The 18873-nt window shown below is 41.9% G+C and overlaps 1 protein-coding gene across 7 annotated transcripts in view; it reads left to right on the plus strand.

Moving 5' to 3' along the window:
• The window catches only part of Focad (focadhesin), a 330597-nt gene that overhangs the window by 221103 nt on the left and 90621 nt on the right, over nucleotides 1–18873 (plus strand). For all 7 annotated transcript variants that reach the window (XR_015619711.1, XR_015619712.1, XR_015619713.1 and 4 more), the window contains 2 exon segments: nucleotides 4067–4252; nucleotides 11282–11403. Coding sequence is in view for 4 of the 7 variants with exons in the window: in XM_087549044.1 (XP_087405170.1) it covers nucleotides 4067–4252; nucleotides 11282–11403 (308 nt within the window). In the remaining 3 variants the exon portion in view is untranslated.

Here is an 18873-nt window from a genome sequence, read left to right on the forward strand (position 1 = left end):
TCTTTATGAGCTTCAAAGACTCCTTCACCATTGCTTTCTTCTCCACACTTCCTATCTTATGGCTCTCCGGGAGCCTTGAGTCTCTCCAGGGTTAATTGCTGCAGGAGTAGGAAAACGCCTTGCTCTATAAATCCTCCAGTACCCTGAAACAGCCATGCCCAATAGCTCACTTGGGGTTTTAAAATGACTTTGTGTCCTTTGCTGATTTCTGCTGCCTTCTGGCCAGTGGGAGGGTGTGACTACCTGGGGAGGAAGGAAAGGTTGCTACTGAGAACACCTTTTGAGGGTTGGTCCCTCTGTGCTAGCTCTGTGCTAGTGTTCATACTTGATGGCTACAGCACTCTACCAACTGTGCTTTTTAGTTGTTGTTGTTTGTTGTTTGTTTTTTGGAAATCTGGTAATTGGAGTCAAGTTGGTTTTGTAGGTATAACTCTGTCTGGCAAACCATCACCATAGACAGTGTTTTAATTTGTTCTGTGCTCACTTTCTCTGATTAATGAAGTGCGGACAAGCAGACAAGGGCATAGGTTGCAGCCATGGCAACAAAGACTAGGAGGATCCTGGGTGGATGATGCTTGGTAGCCACTAGTTACTGATGGTGGTGAAGTTGCTCTGAAAAGAGAGAGAACATGGCCTGTCTTTCATGGTAATTATTTCTTTCTCTTCCTCTTCCTCTTCCTCCTCTTTCTCTTTCTCCCTCCAGTCTTCTTCCTCCTTCCCTCCTTTTCCTCATCCTCCTTTTCTTCCTCTTCTTCTTAAACTATTTTTAAAAATTTTACCTGTGTTGGTGCTTTGCCTAGGTGTGTATAGGTGCATTGTGTCTGGGTGTACCTGGTGGCCATGGAGGAGAAGACATCAAATTTCCTGGTCCTGGTGTCCTTTTAAAGTTGGAGCTTAAAATTGTTTGCACTATAGTCCTGTTTGGATTTTGCCAGAAACTTTGTGTTTGTGAACGTTTGGATTTAGATTTTTATTTCTTTCATTTCAGACAGTGTAATTAAGATTCTTGGTTCCTTATGCTAAATTTATTTTTTTCAGTTGTGGGATGATTTTCTATTAGATATAACTGCAGTGATAACATGCTCACCTTGTTTTGTATAGATTTTCATCCTTTTATTAAATTCTCACCTGGTTGTATGTAAGGAAGAGGCCAAGGTCAAGCCTGCAGAGAGAGGGGAGAATGCTGGTTACTGGCTCAGTTGCTTGGGCAAGACGGTGTTCTCTGTAGTGTCTTCTCCATTCAGGTGCCTGCGTCTTCTCCTTACCTCACATCTCCAGGAGGGAGTGGAGAGGCTTTTATTGAGCACAGAGCGAGATAAGTAGACAGCTTTCTGTTGCTGGAACAGTGCACTTGCAAGTAAGTAGATTTTCTCTTGACATATGCTTATCCCTTTTGTCAGAACACAGTTCTTTCTTAAGAATATGAAATCACCCTCTCTTACCCAAGCGCTCCTGTCTTCACACTCACATGACTCACACACATTTCAGAGTCTGTACTCAGGCTGAGCTTGGAGCAGTCATACCTATACCACATTGTTCCGGAATTGGAGTACATAGCCTGCAATTTCATAGCATTCCTTTGTTTAGACGTTACAGTCATGAAGGTCATTACAAAGAAGGGCTTCGTGCTCAATGGAATAATTGAAGAAAGTTTAATAACGTCATTCTTTACAATTGTGTTTGTGAAGTTTATGGAAATTCATTAGACACAATGAATCATCCGAGAATAGCTAAGGTCCTTGGCCTGTGCGGGGAGGGTGAAAGACGTGCATGTCACAGATAGAGCTGCCTGAGGGGAGACAGCCCTCTGAATAAGGGTGCAGGCAGCCTGAAGTAACCTGTTGGACAGTATCTAGGGAATAAGTTCCCTGACTTCACTGTGTTTTCACTCTTTGATCTTCTGCCAATGCCTTTCATTGGTTGACAAAATGAGCAACCTCTTAATGCATTTCTTAAAGCTTAGTTTTGGAGGCTGCAGAGCAGCATTGAGAATGGTAGAGGGTAATTGTAGAGGAGTCAATAGAAACTGTTCCCAATAGATGTTCTCAGTTCTCTCTCTCTCTCAATCCCTCTCTCTCTCTCTCTCTCTCTCTCTCTCTCTCTTTCTGTGTGTGTGTGTGTGTGTGTTTGTGTATTGTATGTGAATGTTTATGTATATGTGGAGACCAGAGGTCAGTACTTTGTATGTATGTATTATATGTTCATGTACACATCTATACATGTGTATGGACTAGCAGTTGATAATGCGTGTATATTATATGGACATCTGTGTATGTGCATGTGTGTGTATAGACCACATTCGACGTTGTTTGTGTTATATGAGCATGACTGTGTATCTTTGTGCATGTGTATAGACTAGAGATTGATATTGTATGTGTGTATGCATGTCGTATGTGCATGTCTATGTATGTGTGTGCATGTGTATAGGCCAGAGATTGACATTGTGTGTGTGATATATGTGCATGTCTATCTGTGTGTGTGTGTGTGTGTGTGTGTGTGTGTGTGTGTGTGTGTGTATACACCAGAGATTGACATTGGTTGCCTTCTTCAATTGCTGTCTTCCTTTTTTTGAGATGGAGATTTTCGCTTGTATCTAGGCCTTGCCATTTAGGTAGACTGTCTGACCAGCAGGTTGCAGGCATCCTCTGTCTTTGACTCACCATTGCTGGAGTGGCATGTGTGTGCTGCCTCACTTGGCCTTCTTATGTAGGTGTTGGAGATCAAATTTATGTCCTCATGCTCTGCTGTCATCTTTACCAACTGAGCTATGTCCCCAGTCCCTCTCCTCTCTGTGCATGGGTAAGTTTGGTTGTATCCTGGGGATTATATAGAAAAAATAGAAGAAAACTTAATTATTGTTCCAGTGAGCACTTACTTTAAATCATGGTCATTTAAAGGAGACTGTGAGGTAAAAATATTTCTAGTTAAATTTGGATATGGCTGTGTGGTCCCTTATTTTCCTGTTTATACTGAAGGAATGTGCAGTAGTTTTTCCTGTTTGTTTTTCCACTGTGATTTATTTAGCTTTAATGTTTTGTTTTTATTTCTGTATTGGGCAGCCTCTAGTGGTCCTTGAGGAAATAACACTCAAACATGAACCCACTGTCTTACCATTGTTTTTTGACATCTTGTCTTCCGATCCTACATTTTTATGTTGTTTTGTAGTACATACAGTGTCAAATAACAAAGATCATGAGGTTCGCTAGAAGGAGCATAAACAAAGAAAGTAAGAAATGAGCCTTTCCTTACAAGTTTTTAATACTTGTGCTAACATTGCTACAGGATCGGCTTGGTTCTAAAAGGTCTCTCTGAAAACATCCAAAGGACAGGAGGACTCATTCCATGCAAAGCTAGAAACAGCGTGCTTCAGGAGGACAGCCAGCAAGTCTTGTGCTCCCGTACAGCACAGCAAGTGTACATTTCAGAACAGAAGGGGCTCTTTAGGCTATCTGGAAAGATATCTTTTACTTGGCAAGAAGGGAACATGGCAGAAATGAGGTCAGAGGGAGAGCCCCAATGATTCCTTATTTGAGGTCAGAGGCTGTACCGTTTTTGTTTGTTTGCTTTTGTTTGTTTTTCTTTATTTGTTTGATTTTATGTACAGTGAAAGCTATTAGATGGTATTAAGAAAGTAAAGGGCAACTTGAGCGTCTGGCTAGAGAATGCTACGGGGTGATCATGGGAAAGAAGAGACTAAAGATACAGCTTTTGTATTAGATATTTGAGGAAGGGCAAATAACTAGGCAAGGTTTCATGAAAATGATTGTAAAAGAAGGACTCTAAAGGTGGAGGCACAAGAATTACCAGTAGATGGTATGTGAAGAAATGAGGAAATAAGAATGAATTCCAAGAACTGAGAATGAAAGCTAAGAATACCTGAGCTGTGCGGTGCTTTGTTCAGGTCTGTGAACTTTGAAGGAAGAGACGATGTTCAGAGGTTTACTTTTCCTTTTGTAAATTTCAGCCTGGAATGGAGCTGGATTCCCGTGCACCAGGTATGGAGGAATGCACTTCTTCTGGAGTATCACATGCATTTGGGTTTTGATCTCTTTTTATTTTATTCTAGCTTTGGAAGAATTCTTCACGTCTCTTGTGAGACAAGAGATGGTGAATATGCCCCGTGGGATATACCACTCAGCATTGAAGGGAGGCGTCTGCTCAGACCAAGGGAAGACAGTAGCAGGAATCCCCAACTTTATATTGAAGACATATGAAACAAACAAGCAACCAGGACTGAAACCCGGTCTGGCAGGTAAGAACTGCACGATGGTGAAGCACAGGCGTAGAGCGTCCTGTCTTAACTTGTACTGCCATGTGTACTTGTAATAGGTTACATGGTAGGATGTGCTAGGCTGCTGCTCACACTTACACACAGCGGGAAAGGGACAAAAAACAACCTAACTGAAAAGGACTTCAAAAAATGTAGAAGCAAAGACAAGTAGATAGCTTTAAGCTCCAGAATTGGGAGACTGTTTAAGACTGTTTTCCCCCTTGGAGCATATTCACCATTCCAGCTATGGACTTGATTGGCAGCTGGCGAGGGCAGAGGTCAGGTCTTGTTGGAGAAAAGAGCAACCAGCAGCCAACAAATGGATGGAAACAATTTTAATATTTTAGTTATCAGGGAAATGCAAATCATGACTCCTTTGATATTCCAGCTCGGCTCAATCGGAAGAGCTATTACAAGAAAAGAAACAAGAAATGAGACATAGAGAACAAGGAATATCATACAGTGTCGTTGAAGCTGTAAATTCTCTTGGCCACTATGGAAGTCAGTATAGATGTTTCTCAGAAGGGGAGAACTAGAACTGCCACACGATCCCATGCAGCCTTGGTTGGTTTTAGGAAAAGCGATCGAAGTTCACATATAACGGAGTGCACTTGCACTTTTGCATTCATTACGACACTGATCACAAGTCAGCCTGTGTCCATCAACAGGTAATTAGTAACAGCCACAACAGCAATAGCAATAATAAAGCACAGTTTATAAACATATGGATTTTTATTCCTCCAAACTAGTCAGCACAGAAATGTGCACTTTCAATGTACATATTAGCAACAATGAAAGGAAACCAAACTTCTGTTTAATAGAGCTTAGGAAAGAATAGCAAATCAAGTGAAGATCATAATAATCTGTGACCGCAGACATGAATATACTTATAAAGTGAAGATTTAACAAAACCAACAGATTTGGAAGGCTGACAAGGCCTGTGTGAGTAAGAGAGGAAATGCTACTGCAGTTCTTACACTGTTCAGAAAGGGAAGTGCTTCAAGAACTTTTAGTCAATAATCTTCAAATTTAAGTGAGTTACATAAGTCCTTAAAATGTAAAACCGATAGGAAAAAGACATTATATGAACAATTTGATATTAACTCATGAAATTCATTCTTTAACCTATTAGTCATCCCACAAAGAAAACTTGGGTACAAGTGGCTTCTTGTCTAAATTTATACAGACTGTAGCAAAAACACAGAGAAAAAGAATTCTTCTTTATGGGACCAGCATAATATTAATACCAGAACTTGACCACAACTTTCCAAGACAGGAAACTTATGCACCACCCTTTTCCAGTGAGCACAGGTAGAACGATAGGGTAGGAGGGAGGTTGACTTAAGCAATACATGTAAAGCGTAAGACAAAGTTAATTTAATGTTTCAAAGCCAATATAAGTCATTATGTTAATTCAAATGGCTGGTCAGGCTTTAAGTAGATTCAAATGTGCAGGAAAAAATGTCTGAAAAAATTAGCTCAAGTTCATGATGCCAAAAACCTCTTATTAAACTTCATGTACAGTAGGAAACTTTTGGTCTGATAAGGAACAACCACCAACCACCAGCCACCAGCACACACTCATGGTTCATCCTGAAATACTGACAGCCTTGCTCTCTGAAAGTGAAAAGACATGAATGTCGTTACCACCACTCTCACTCAGCGTTGTACCAGAAGTCATGGCTAGTGAAGTCTGCTGAGAAAAAGAAATAGAAGCCACAAGGTTGAAAGAAACAAGACATTCATTACTTGTAGATGACATGATTATATTCACAGACAATCCAAAATAATCCATGGCTAATTATCAGGATTAATAGTTGAATTTCATTCAGTAGATTGCTGCATATATCTCTGTATAAAATTAAATATATAAAATCAGTTGTATTTTATATACCATAATGAATATAAAATAAAATTTAAAAGCTATAATAGCATCATATATATTGAGTAACTAAAACAAATCAATAGCCTTTATTTTCTCAGTTACAGAAATATTATTGAAGAAACAGTGTAGTGATACATGATGTTTATGGGCTAGAAGACTGCATATTGTAAAAATTTAAGTTAGATTTAAATAAATCATAATCAGTGCAATATGTTTTTGACAGTTGGCATTCTTATTCCAAAAACTGTGGAAATACAAAAGCCCTAAAATAAACCAAGGCAGTCTTGAAGACTATCAGCAGCACAGTAGGAAGACATGCATTATCAGATGCCAAGCACAATTATAAACTCATGATAATCAGTAATTGGTGTTAGTGCAGTGATACCCAGGCTGAGCAAAAGAACACAGTGTGAGACATTCACACAGTCACCGCGTCACTGATTTATAGCAGTGATGTGGAGAAAAGCCGTGATCTCTGCCATGAACAGCTCTACTGTGTTTATTTTTATGTAATGTCTGTTTGTGCTATCTGGTCCATGTATACACACGTGTCAGGATGCACATGTATGCCCTTTTACATGGAGGGGAATTGTTTTCCTAGGTCTTCTACCTTATTGTCTGAGTGTGGGCTTCTCTCTGGACCAACACACAGGTTGGCCCAGTGGTTTCCATGTATCTATCTGTCTCTGCCTACCCAGTGCGTGGGTTCCAAACATATGACATCACACCTTGCTTTTATGTCAGTGCTAGATACTGAGCTCACATCCTCCCATTTGTGTGGCAAGCACAATCTTCTAAACCATCTAACTAAACCATCTTCCCAAGTCTAAAAGCTCTAATTAAATAAAAAACAAATGCACTGAAGATGTTTATGATGTACATATCTGATGAAGGACACTTGAAGAATATGAAGTAATGAAAATTATTAATAGAAATACTAGAAACTGCCTGAGTTGACACTTAGAAAAGAGGAGAGTCCACTATCACTTGTTCCCAACATTAACCATTGCTCGCTGCAGTAGGAAGTTCCTCCAATGAAAGACCGGCTAACACAACCAGTGAGTACAACATGAGTAGTTAGAAGGCATGTTGTCTGCAGGACCACTTAGCAAAACTAGTAATGAGGATCCTCTCTTGGGTCTGTGACCTTCCCAACCATGCTCTTTAACAAACTGTTGGCGGTTAGGTATGTGGGGGAGAACAGGGGCCATTTTCTTCAGTGCTATAGCCACTGATAAGTTGCCCTTGCTTCAGGAATAATCTCCTACCCATGTTTGGTCAAAGAATTGAAATTAAACTCATTGGATCACATGCAGAAAAGTAGGAGGGGCTTCTTGGTTGTTGGGAAGGAGGTTGCAGTGAGATAGAGAAGAGAGGAGGACCAGATGGAAATGCAGCTATCCTATCAGTGCCATAGGATTAAAAGAGGTATTCAAATGTCTGGTTAACATATGAGAAGATAATCAACTTCAACATCCAGAGAAACCTGCATCGAACTATAATAAGATCACATTTCATACCACTGGAGTGGATAAAAGATAGAAAATGCCAAGTACAGTTGCTCCTGTGTTCCCATGGGTTTTTACATCTGAGGATTCAACCAACTGAAGATGAAAAATATTTCTAAAAGTTTACAGTTGTTCTGAACATACACGGACCTTTTCTTGTGATTAGTCCCCAAACAATGCAACACAGCAACTGTTCATGCCACATCCAATGATCCAATGTCTGCATTGTGTTCTTTATAAATAATAGAGAGGTCATAGGAAATGCAGGAGGAAGTGATTGGATTATATGCAAATGCTATGCCATTTTATATAAGGGACTTGAATATTCGTAGATTTTACTATCCATGGGGATTTTGGAAGCATTCCCCATGGACACTGAGCAAAGGCTGTCGGTTCAGTAACTAAGACAGCTGTTGCAAATGTAAGTTCCTCTGATATTTTTAAAATTGATTCTGAAAAAATTTCTGCATTACTTGGGATTTTATTTTTACAGAATTTGAACCCCTTTTGATGCTGCCAGAGACATAAGTCCTCAGCAGTTCTATTTGCCCAGTGTTTAACTCAGGAGCTATCTGAATGCCTGTGTGCAATCAAATGATTACACAAACGTTGCATGTGAAGGAATACGATGAGAGAATGAGTAGACTCCAACTGCCAACAGAGCAAGCTCATTCGCAAAACAACGCGGGTGGGTGGAGGAAGTGAGATGTGAAGGCATCTTCATGCTCTAACTCCATTCATAAAAAAAAAAAAAAAACTGGGATAGGCAAAGTGGCTGCTAGAGTTGGTGCTGCCATCAGAGTTGGAGATGTGACAGAAAGGTGTGCCCAGTGACTTCCGGGATGCACATAACAATTTGCTTCTTGATCTGGTTCTGCTTAGACATGTCTTCTCGGTGAAAAACGGTTTACTGAGCCATGTTTATGAAAGTGTGGACTTTCCTCTGTCAATACTAAGGATAGATGTTGGAAATGTAGTAGTTACCTGGGTCCTTAAATATGTCTCTCTGTTGGCTCAGAATTACCAAGTTTCCACAAGTTGCCTGGGGTTACCATAAGTTACCTCACAAAGCACTTCACTGCCTTCCTTGGCTTTTGATTAACTTGGGGTACCTGGTGCTGGGAGTTCATTGAGAACTCAGTTAACCACAGTTACAAAGGCAGGGGAAAGAGGCCCAAGGAAAAGCTTGCTGCTGCAGGTGTGAGCTCAGCTTGTTCACATGTGCGTGTGGACTAAGGGTTATCAAGAGTTGACATGCCCACACCCACGGATCCCGGCCCGCAGCAGCTCTCTGCTCCCAGACACCTTGGGAGAGAGACCCGACTGCCTGGTCAGGTGGGCACTCCTGAGGCTGCAGAGCGGAAGAGACCACCAACACTGCCCACCCCTGCCCACATCCCTGGCCCAAGAGGAAACTGTATAAGGCCTCTGGGCTCCCGTGGGGGAGGGCCCAGGAGCGGCAGGACCCCTGCCAGAGACACCTCCGGACCCTGAAGGAAACAGACCGGATAAACAGTACTCTGCACCCAAAAACCGTGGGAGGGAGGGCTAAACCTTCAGAGAGGCAGACAAGCCTGGGAAACCAGAAGAGACTGCTCTCTGCACACACATCTCGGACACCAGAGGAAAACACCAAAGGCCATCTGGAACCCTGGTGCACTGAAGCTCCCGGAAGGGGCGGCACAGGTCTTCCTGGTTGCTGCCGCCGCAGAGAGCCCGTGGGCAGCACCCCGCGAGCAAACTTGAGCCTCGGGACCACAGGTAAGACCAACTTGTCTGTTGCAAGAAAGCTGCCTGGTGAAATCGGGACACACAGAGGCAGAACTCCTCTAGGACCGGGCATGTCCTGTGTTTACCTTCTACGAAGCCACAATTACTCTTATACCTAAACCACACAAAGACACAACAAAGAAAGAGAACTTCAGACCAATTTCCCTTATGAATATCGACGCAAAAATACTCAACAAAATTCTGGCAAACCGAATTCAAGAGAACATCAAAACAATCATCTACCACACCAGTGAGAATGGCTAAGATCAAAAACTCAGGTGACAGCAGATGCTGGCGAGGATGTGGAGAAAGAGGAACACTCCTCCATTGTTGGTGGGATTGCAGACTGGTACAACCATTCTGGAAATCAGTCTGGAGGTTCCTCAGAAAATTGGACATTGAACTGCCTGAGGATCCAGCTATACCTCTCTTGGGCATATACCCAAAAGATGCCTCAACATATAAAAGAGACACGTGCTCCACTATGTTCATCGCAGCCTTATTTATAATAGCCAGAAACTGGAAAGAACCCAGATGCCCTTCAACAGAGGAATGGATACAGAAAATGTGGCACATCTCCACAATGGAATATTACTCAGCTATCAAAAACAACGAGTTTATGAAATTCGTAGGCAAATGGTTGGAACTGGAAAATATCATCCTGAGTGAGCTAACCCAATCACAGAAAGACATACATGGTATGCACTCATTGATAAGTGGCTATTAGCCCAAATGCTTGAATTACCCTAGATCCCTAGAACAAACGAAACTCAAGACGGATGATCAAAATGTGAATGCTTCACTCCTTCTTTAAATGAGGAAAAAGAATACCCTTGGCAGGGAAGGGAGAGGCAAAGATTAAAACAGAGACTGAAGGAACACCCATTCAGAGCCTGCCCCACATGTGGCCCATACATATACAGCCACCCAATTAGACAAGATGGATGAAGCAAAGAAGTGCAGACCGACAGGAGCCGGATGTAGATCGCTCCTGAGAGACACAGCCAGAATACAGCAAATACAGAGGCGAATGCCAGCAGCAAACCACTGAACTGAGAATAGGTCCCCCGTTGAAGGAATCAGAGAAAGAACTGGAAGAGCTTGAAGGGGCTCGAGTCCCCATATATACAACAATGTCAAGCAACCAGAGCTTCCAGGGACTAAGCCACTACCTAAAGACTATACATGGACTGACCCTGGACTCTGACCCCATAGGTAGCAATGAATATCCTAGTAAGAGCACCAGTGGAAGGGGAAGCCCTGGGTCCTGCTAAGACTGAACCCCCAGTGAACTAGACTATGGGGGGGAGGGCGGCAATGGGGGGAGGGTTGGGAGGGGAACACCCATAAGGAAGGGGAGGGGGGAGGGGGATGTTTGTCCGGAAACCAGGAAAGGGAATAACACTCGAAATGTATATAAGAAATACTCAAGTTAATAAAAAAAAAAAATCCAACCAAATAAAAGAGACAAATATTTAAAAAAAAAAAAGAGTTGACATCATATGTACACAGGCTTTTACTTACTGAAACTTATCTCAGGATTAAGTTTAATAGAGAATGGTTTGCAAAATGTGAAATGAATACAAATTATAAATGTTTTTGTAAATATTTATATTGATTTTTAAATATAATTATATGTGACTTGTACATAAACTGTATTTGAAATGTTAATTTTTATATCCCATTTGTTTTCTTTTGACACCAATATTGAAAAATAATAATTTGCCCAATAATTTATATTTTCATTTATATATTCTTCATCCAACCTTGCTGAGTGCGGATTACTAGAATATAATTTATAATTTTCTCTCATTGAAAATGCTCATTCTGAATTCTTTGTTTTGAAAGGTGGCATGCTGTTTTGCTATGATGTGGCCATGTATCAGAGCAAAGATGGTAAGCCACTGAATCGGCTGATGGCCAGTAGAGGGCGAACCTTCAAGCAGACAACACTGGCCCTTGTTCATGAAGTAGGTGCCTTTCTACACCCCATCAGCTCTTTGTGTTTTAGAGTTCCTCCCTTTCCTTTATGTATATGAGCATGAGTTTGTTTGGAATGTTTTGTTTTCTTTGCCATAAGTAGCATAGGTTGCTTTTAATGGCTTCCAAAATAGCTGGGCAAATAGGATACTAAGTCTGGTGTTTCTACCGCAGAGATGACACTTCCCCACTGCCCAGCAGTGTTAGGGAGTAGCCTCTAAAGATTTTTCTTGTCTACGTATTTCGGAAATGCTTAACTTTCATTGTTTAGATAGAATGTTGACTTATGTAAAGAAAAGCACTTCCCCTTTGTTTCTCTTAAAAACTTTGTGTTCATGTGTGTGTGTGTGTGTGTGTGAGAGAGAGAGAGAGAGAGAGAGAGAGAGAGAGAGAGAGAGAGAGACAGACAGACAGACAGACAGACAGACAGAGACAGAGACAGAGACAGACAGAGTTATACCATACATGTATCTGCTGTGATACATGTGAGTATCAGAAGAAAACTTGCAGAAAGTGGCTTCTCTTTCCATCATGTAGTTTCTGCGTTGGAACCCAGGTTTTGATACCGAAAGGCTAACGTTTTCCTGTGCTAAGCACCCTCTGACCCCTTCCTTTCCTGTTTTGTTTAGTTTGTATGTGCATGCCTGTGACACACATAGGATCTGGACAGTAGCCTTTTCTTCTACCTAGTGAGTTCTAGGGTTTTCACCAGATTGTCAGGCTTGGCTGACAGCAAGCAAATCCCTTCACCCATGGGGTCATCATGCTGGCTCCTGCAGAGTACTCGAAGTCTTTTTTGATAGCAGTGCCTCTTATTCAGTTAAGAGAAAGCAGAGGAAAGCAGGTCATTTCTGTATCTGTCATCCCAGGCACCTCCTTAGTTAGCATGGGGAAGAAAGAGATTCACTACCGTTATCACTTCAAGCTCTGCAGATAGGTATTTTCAGGACAAATCCAAGTTTAAACTCTTTATGTAAAGTGGTTTTGAAAAGTTATCAGAACGGAAAAATTTTTAAAAGGTGTGGGCTAGTAGAAGCTATGATAAATTTAGCTAATGTATCAGAAGCTATGAGATATGCCCCACATATGAACAGAGAACGTGTCTGGATTAAGGTACTTGTAGCTTGTGTTATAGAAGGCCTAGAAACCCTCAGAGGGATGAGAAAATGGCAGTATTATTGTGAGTTAGTTAGAGGGCCTTTTGAGCAGAATTTTGTTAAATCTGTAATAGGATTTTAGTTCAGATTCAGTTCACATGGCTTAGTGCTTATCTGTGTTGTGGAGGTTACCTCTGATGTGGAGGTTACCTGTGTTGTTGTGGAGGTTACCTGTGTTGTGGAGGTTACCTGTGTTGTGGAGGTTACCTGTGATGTGGAGGTTACCTGTGTTGTTGTGGAGGTTACCTGTGTTGTTGTGGAGGTTACCTGTGATGTGGAGGTTACCTGTGTTGTTGTGGAGGTTACCTGTGTTGTTGTGGAGGTTACCTGTGTTGTTGTGGAGGTTACCTGTGTTGTTGTGAAGGTTACCTGTGTTGTGGAGGTTACCTGTGTTGTTGTGGAGGTTACCTGTGTTGTGGAGGTTACCTGTGTTGTTGTGGAGGTTACCTGTGTTGTGGAGGTTACCTGTGTTGTGGAGGTTACCTGTGTTGTTGTGGAGGTTACCTGTGTTGTTGTGAAGGTTACCTGTGTTGTTGTGGAGGTTACCTGTGTTGTTGTGGAGGTTACCTGTGTTGTTGTGGAGGTTACCTGTGTTGTGGAGGTTACCTGTGTTGTTGTGGAGGTTACCTGTGTTGTTGTGGAGGTTACCTGTATTATTGTGGAGGTTACCTGTGTTGTGGAGGTTACCTGTGTTGTTGTGAAGGTTACCTGTGTTGTGGAGGTTACCTGTGTTGTTGTGAAGGTTACCTGTGTTGTAGAGGTTACCTGTGTTGTGGAGGTTACCTGTGTTGTTGCGGAGGTTACCTGTGTTGTGGAGGTTACCTGTGTTGTTGTGGAGGTTACCTGTGTTGTTGTGGAGGTTACCTGTGTTGTGGAGGTTACCTGTGTTGTTGTGGAGGTTACCTGTGTTGTTGTGGAGGTTACCTGTGTTGTGGAGGTTACCTGTGTTGTGGAGGTTACCTGTGTTGTGGAGGTTACCTGTGTTGTTGTGGAGGTTACCTGTGTTGTTGTGGAGGTTACCTGTATTATTGTGGAGGTTACCTGTGTTGTGGAGGTTACCTGTGTTGTGGAGGTTACCTGTGTTGTTGTGAAGGTTACCTGTGTTGTTGTGGAGGTTACCTGTGTTGTTGTGGAGGTCACCTGTGTTGTGGAGGTTACCTGTTTGTTGTGGAGGTTACCTGTGTTGTGGAGGTTACCTGTGTTGTTGTGGAGGTTACCTGTGTTGTTGTGGAGGTTACCTGTGTTGTGGAGGTTACCTGTGTTGTTGTGGAGGTTACCTGTGTTGTTGTGGAGGTTACCTGTGTTGTTGTGGAGGTTACCTGTGTTGTGGAGGTTACCTGTGTTGTGGAGGTTACCTGTGTTGTTGTGGAGGTTACCTGTGTTGTTGTGGAGGTTACCTGTGTTGTGGAGGTTACCTGTGTTGTGGAGGTTACCTGTGTTGTGGAGGTTACCTGTGTTGTTGTGGAGGTTACCTGTATTATTGTGGAGGTTACCTGTGTTGTGAAGGTTACCTGTGTTGTTGTGGAGGTTACCTGTGTTGTGGAGGTTACCTGTGTTGTTGTGGAGGTTACCTGTGTTGTTGTGGAGGTCACCTGTGTTGTGGAGGTTACCTGTTTGTTGTGGAGGTTACCTGTGTTGTGGAGGTTACCTGTGTTGTTGTGGAGGTTACCTGTGTTGTTGTGGAGGTTACCTGTGTTGTGGAGGTTACCTGTGTTGTTGTGGAGGTTACCTGTGTTGTTGTGGAGGTTACCTGTGTTGTTGTGGAGGTTACCTGTGTTGTGGAGGTTACCTGTGTTGTGGAGGTTACCTGTGTTGTTGTGGAGGTTACCTGTGTTGTTGTGGAGGTTACCTGTGTTGTTGTGGAGGTTACCTGTATTATTGTGGAGGTTACCTGTGTTGTGGAGGTTACCTGTGTTGTTGTGAAGGTTACCTGTGTTGTGGAGGTTACCTGTGTTGTGGAGGTTACCTGTGTTGTTGTGGAGGTTACCTGTGTTGTTGTGGAGGTTACCTGTGTTGTGGAGGTTACCTGTGTTGTTGTGGAGGTTACCTGTGTTGTTGTGGAGGTTACCTGTGTTGCAGAGGTCACCTGTGTTGTGGAGGTCACCTGTGTTGTGGAGGTTACCTGTGTTGTTGTGGAGGTTACCTGTGTTGTGGAGGTTACCTGTGTTGTGGAGGTTACCTGTGTTGTTGTGAAGGTTACCTGTGTTGTTGTGAAGGTTACCTGTGTTGTGGAGGTTACCTGTGTTGTGGAGGTTACCTGTGTTGTTGTGGAGGTTACCTGTGTTGTTGTGGAGGTTACCTGTGTTGTTGCGGAGGTTACCTGTGTTGTTGACGGGAGTTTGAATTCAAGCACCCATATTATGCAACTCTGTCTGTAACTCTAGCTCTCTGGGTTTCAACAGTCGTCTGGTCTCCATGCATACATATGTGTGCACATGTGAACAGGAAAACACACACATACACATACACACACAAATAGAATGATCCATTGGTTTCTTCTTTTACTTTATTAATCATTTTATTTATTTACATTTCAAATATTTTCCTCCTTCCCCTTTGCCTCTAAGAGGATGCTCCCCCACCCACTCACCCACTTCTGCCTCATTCATCTAGCATCCCCATTCTCTAGAGGATCAAGCCTCCACAGAATCAAGCACCTCCCCTCCCACTGATGCTAGATATGAAGTGGGAACTATGAACTGGCCCATGTATACTCTTTGTTTGGTGGTTGAGCCCCTGGTCCATTAGTTTCTTAAACTGTTTAACCGTAAATAATGATGGTTTTGAAGACTTGACTAATTAACAATTGCAGCAATAGCAACTGACAATCAGCTTAGATACTCTAACCGTTCTGTATGACTACTACCATCCATATGATATACATCCCAAACATAATGTGTTTGGGCTTACTGTATGTTGACTTTTTAATGTTCCAAAATATGCATGGCTTTAGTAGAAACAATGCTTTGGGTTTACATTTTCCTTGGGCTATCAACATACAGAACAATGGTCTTCCTTGGTCCTGCTCAAGGGCAGCCTGGGAAATGCTGCTGCATTTTGCAGTATCCTGTGTGGCTGAGCTAGGATGCCTGGCAAGCTATGTTAATTACATGTATTTTCAAGTTAGGACATTTTCAGTTTGTAATGCTTTATTAGGACGTGACCTCAGAGTAGTAAGCAGAGGAGCACAGTATATCCATTCACTTAATCTCCACGTGCACGGTCTGAGGTGGGTCCTGCTAATTGGTTCAAGACCGTAAAGCAGCTAAGTCGAAGAGTCTGGAAACTGAACCCTGGAGTTCAATTCCAGTTTGTCACTGTAGAGCTCAGCAACCATAGCAAGTGAATTTTAAAATTTTGTTTTATTAAGTCCACAGCTTTTGCTTCTTGACTTGCTTTGGCATTTCTGATTTAACAGGACCACCATTCTTAAGGTTAGAGCCATAATTAAATGAAACATGGGTTACTTGAATACAAGCGCACCGATACCTTCAGAGTTAAGGTGGTCTCCGAGTGAGCTAGGGCTAAGGGCAGGTAGTGCATACAGTAAGTACAGATACACCGAAGGAACGCGTCACGTCCAGAGCGGGGCAGTGCAAGGTTTCCTCAGGCTGTTTAGGACAGCTTGGAAATTCAAGCCTGCAAACCATCTCATTATGGGATTTTCAGTTAAATATCAGACCGTGGTTGATGGTGAGTAACAGAAATCACAGAGTGGAACCTCGACGCTTAGCTTGTCCCCTTGCTCCTGTCTTGTTTTGTTGTCATTGTCACTGTTTGTTTTCTTTTGATTTTTCCTGGAGCCTGTTTGGCATTTTTCTAGAAGTTTTCTTCAAACTCTACTTTGTATCCCTGGAAGTTTTTCCTGGGAATTCCGTTTGTTTATCAGTTTAGTGGGTGGTGGACCTTTGGTTTGCGCCTGGTTCTTGGTGGTGGTATACATGTTTTTATGATGATTCCTCACTGAATTACTCAGGTATCTTTGTGTTGACATCTGGTTTGTGCTGACATCCGTTCCTTTAAGTAGAGGAATAGCTGAGAGTGAGATTGTTGGGGTACTGCACATAGATCTTTGTGTAAAGCGGGGGGGGGGGGGGAGGGCTGTTTTCCATGGTGGATGTCTGCTTGTAGCTGCCCCTGAGACATAAGAGTTCCCTGCCTGCATCCCTGCCAGCGACAGTAAGGGATGGGCGTTCATTTCTGCACTGATGAACGGTGCCCGGCATCTTTTCACTTCTCTGTTTGTCATCCTCGGCCTTCCAGGATGTGTCTGATATTTTCACAATTTTTCCTTGACAATGTGTTTTCCAAAGAAAGGGCTTTACACATTCTGGATATAAAATATATGTTAGAAATGGATTTTGAAAATGTTTTTTTCCCCTTCTAAGAAGGAGTGAAGCATTCACATTTTGGTCGTCCTTCTTGAGTTTCATGTGTTCTGTGCATCTAGGGTAATTCAAGAATTTGGGCTAATATCCACTTATCAAAGAGTGCATACCATGTGTGGTTTTCTGTGATTGGGTTACCTCACTCAGGATGATATTTTCCAGTTCCATCCATTTGCCTATGAATTTCGTAAAGTCATTGATTTTGATAGCTGAGTAATATTCCATTGTGTAAATGTACTGCATTTTCTGTATCCATTCCTCTGTTGAAGGGCATCTGGGTTCTTTCCAGCTTCTGGCTATTATAAATAAGGCTGCGATGAACATAGTGGAGCACGTGTCTTTGTTGTCTGTTGTAGCATCTTTGGCTATATGCCCAGGAGTGGTATAGCTGGGTCTTCATTTTCTGAGGAATCTCCAGACTGATTTCCAGAGTGGCTGTACCAGCTTGCAATCCCACCAACAATAGACTTGGGGGGTTGGGGGACAGTAGGATAGCGGATTTCTGGAGGGGAAACCATGAAAGGGGATAACATTTTAAATGTAAAAAACAATAAAAACAAAAACAAAACAATAAAAAGAGAAAATGTTTTTTCTTTTTTTAACTTAGTACTGTCTTAAAATGGTTGTCTTTTGAAAATCAAATTTTTAGTACTGAAGATTCTAAGTTATCACATTTTCTTTTTGTGGCTTTTTTTGTTTTCTGGTCTGAAGCAAGATTACAATAATTTTCCTTTCCTCTTCCACTTAATTTAACTTTTATTCATTAATTTTTATTTATTCATTGTAGATATAAGGGAAAGTGGTTGTGTTTTGTGTATTCTGGTTTATACTAGCCTTGCTGGGGTGACTAATTCCTGGATTTTTTGGCCAGTTTGTTCACATTTTATAGGTAAATGCCTATGTTATCTGTGGCAGAGGCAATTTTTTTCTTTCCTTCCAGTATATGCTAAGCTTTCTGTTTCTATCATATTACATCAGTGAGGACTTCTGGTATGATGTTGTAATGAACTGCTGAGAATTGACATCTTTGCCTTGTTCCGATCTTTAAAACAAGCTTTCAGGTTTTTGCTATGTGTATTCTATGGGATTCTCTTGGTTTGGGGAGCTGTGTAGATTTTCCTTGTCAAGCTTAGACTGAACCTTGGTTAAACTAGTTGGAAGGATGTACTTTGGTTTTGTTTCATTTGTTTTCCTTTTATCATGATAGGTTTTGAGTTTCTCAAGCGCTTTTTCTGAAGTATTGATCTGATGTATGATCTCTTTGCCATCCATTCTTGAATATTGATCTACTCCCACTGGATAAATACCACTAATTGTGGTGTGTAAATGTTTTTAAACATTGTCAGACTCATTTTGCTCATGTTTTTGAGGAGTTTTGTATTTATGTTTATGGGAAATACTAGTCTGTGCATTTCTAGTTAGTGGCTCTGTCTGGCTTCAAATTGGGTAACGCTGACTCATAGAATGAGGAAATAACTGTTTCTGTCTTCCAAAAGAAACATGGAAAATCAGAATGATCACTTCCCTAAATGTTTAGTTGCAGTTAGCTATGCGAACATCTGAGACTTATACTTCTGTTCTGAAAGGTTATTAACAGGTCAGGGGACAACTTGATTTTCTAATTCTACCATGAGGATCCCAGCAATCAACCACAAGACAGGTTTGGCAAGTGTGTTTGCATTCTGGGCCGTCTTGCTGGCCCTACTTCTCTTACACATGTTCCTGCCACTCTACTGCCCAGAATCAGCAAAGCCAAGGGCCATAGTCTAAAACCTATGAAACCTTTGACCCAAGTCAGACTCCTTCCTTTTAAGTTCCATCAGTGACCCTGTTCCCAGCTGTGTAAAAGTAACAACTACAGTATCCTTGTTCATTCATCTCTCATGCATGATATTATTTTGAATAAACTTACTGT

This window comes from Rattus norvegicus, chromosome 5 (genome assembly GCF_021556685.1).
Source record: "Rattus norvegicus strain SHRSP/BbbUtx chromosome 5, alternate assembly SHRSP_T2T, whole genome shotgun sequence".
NCBI classification, from domain to species: Eukaryota; Metazoa; Chordata; class Mammalia; order Rodentia; family Muridae; genus Rattus; species Rattus norvegicus.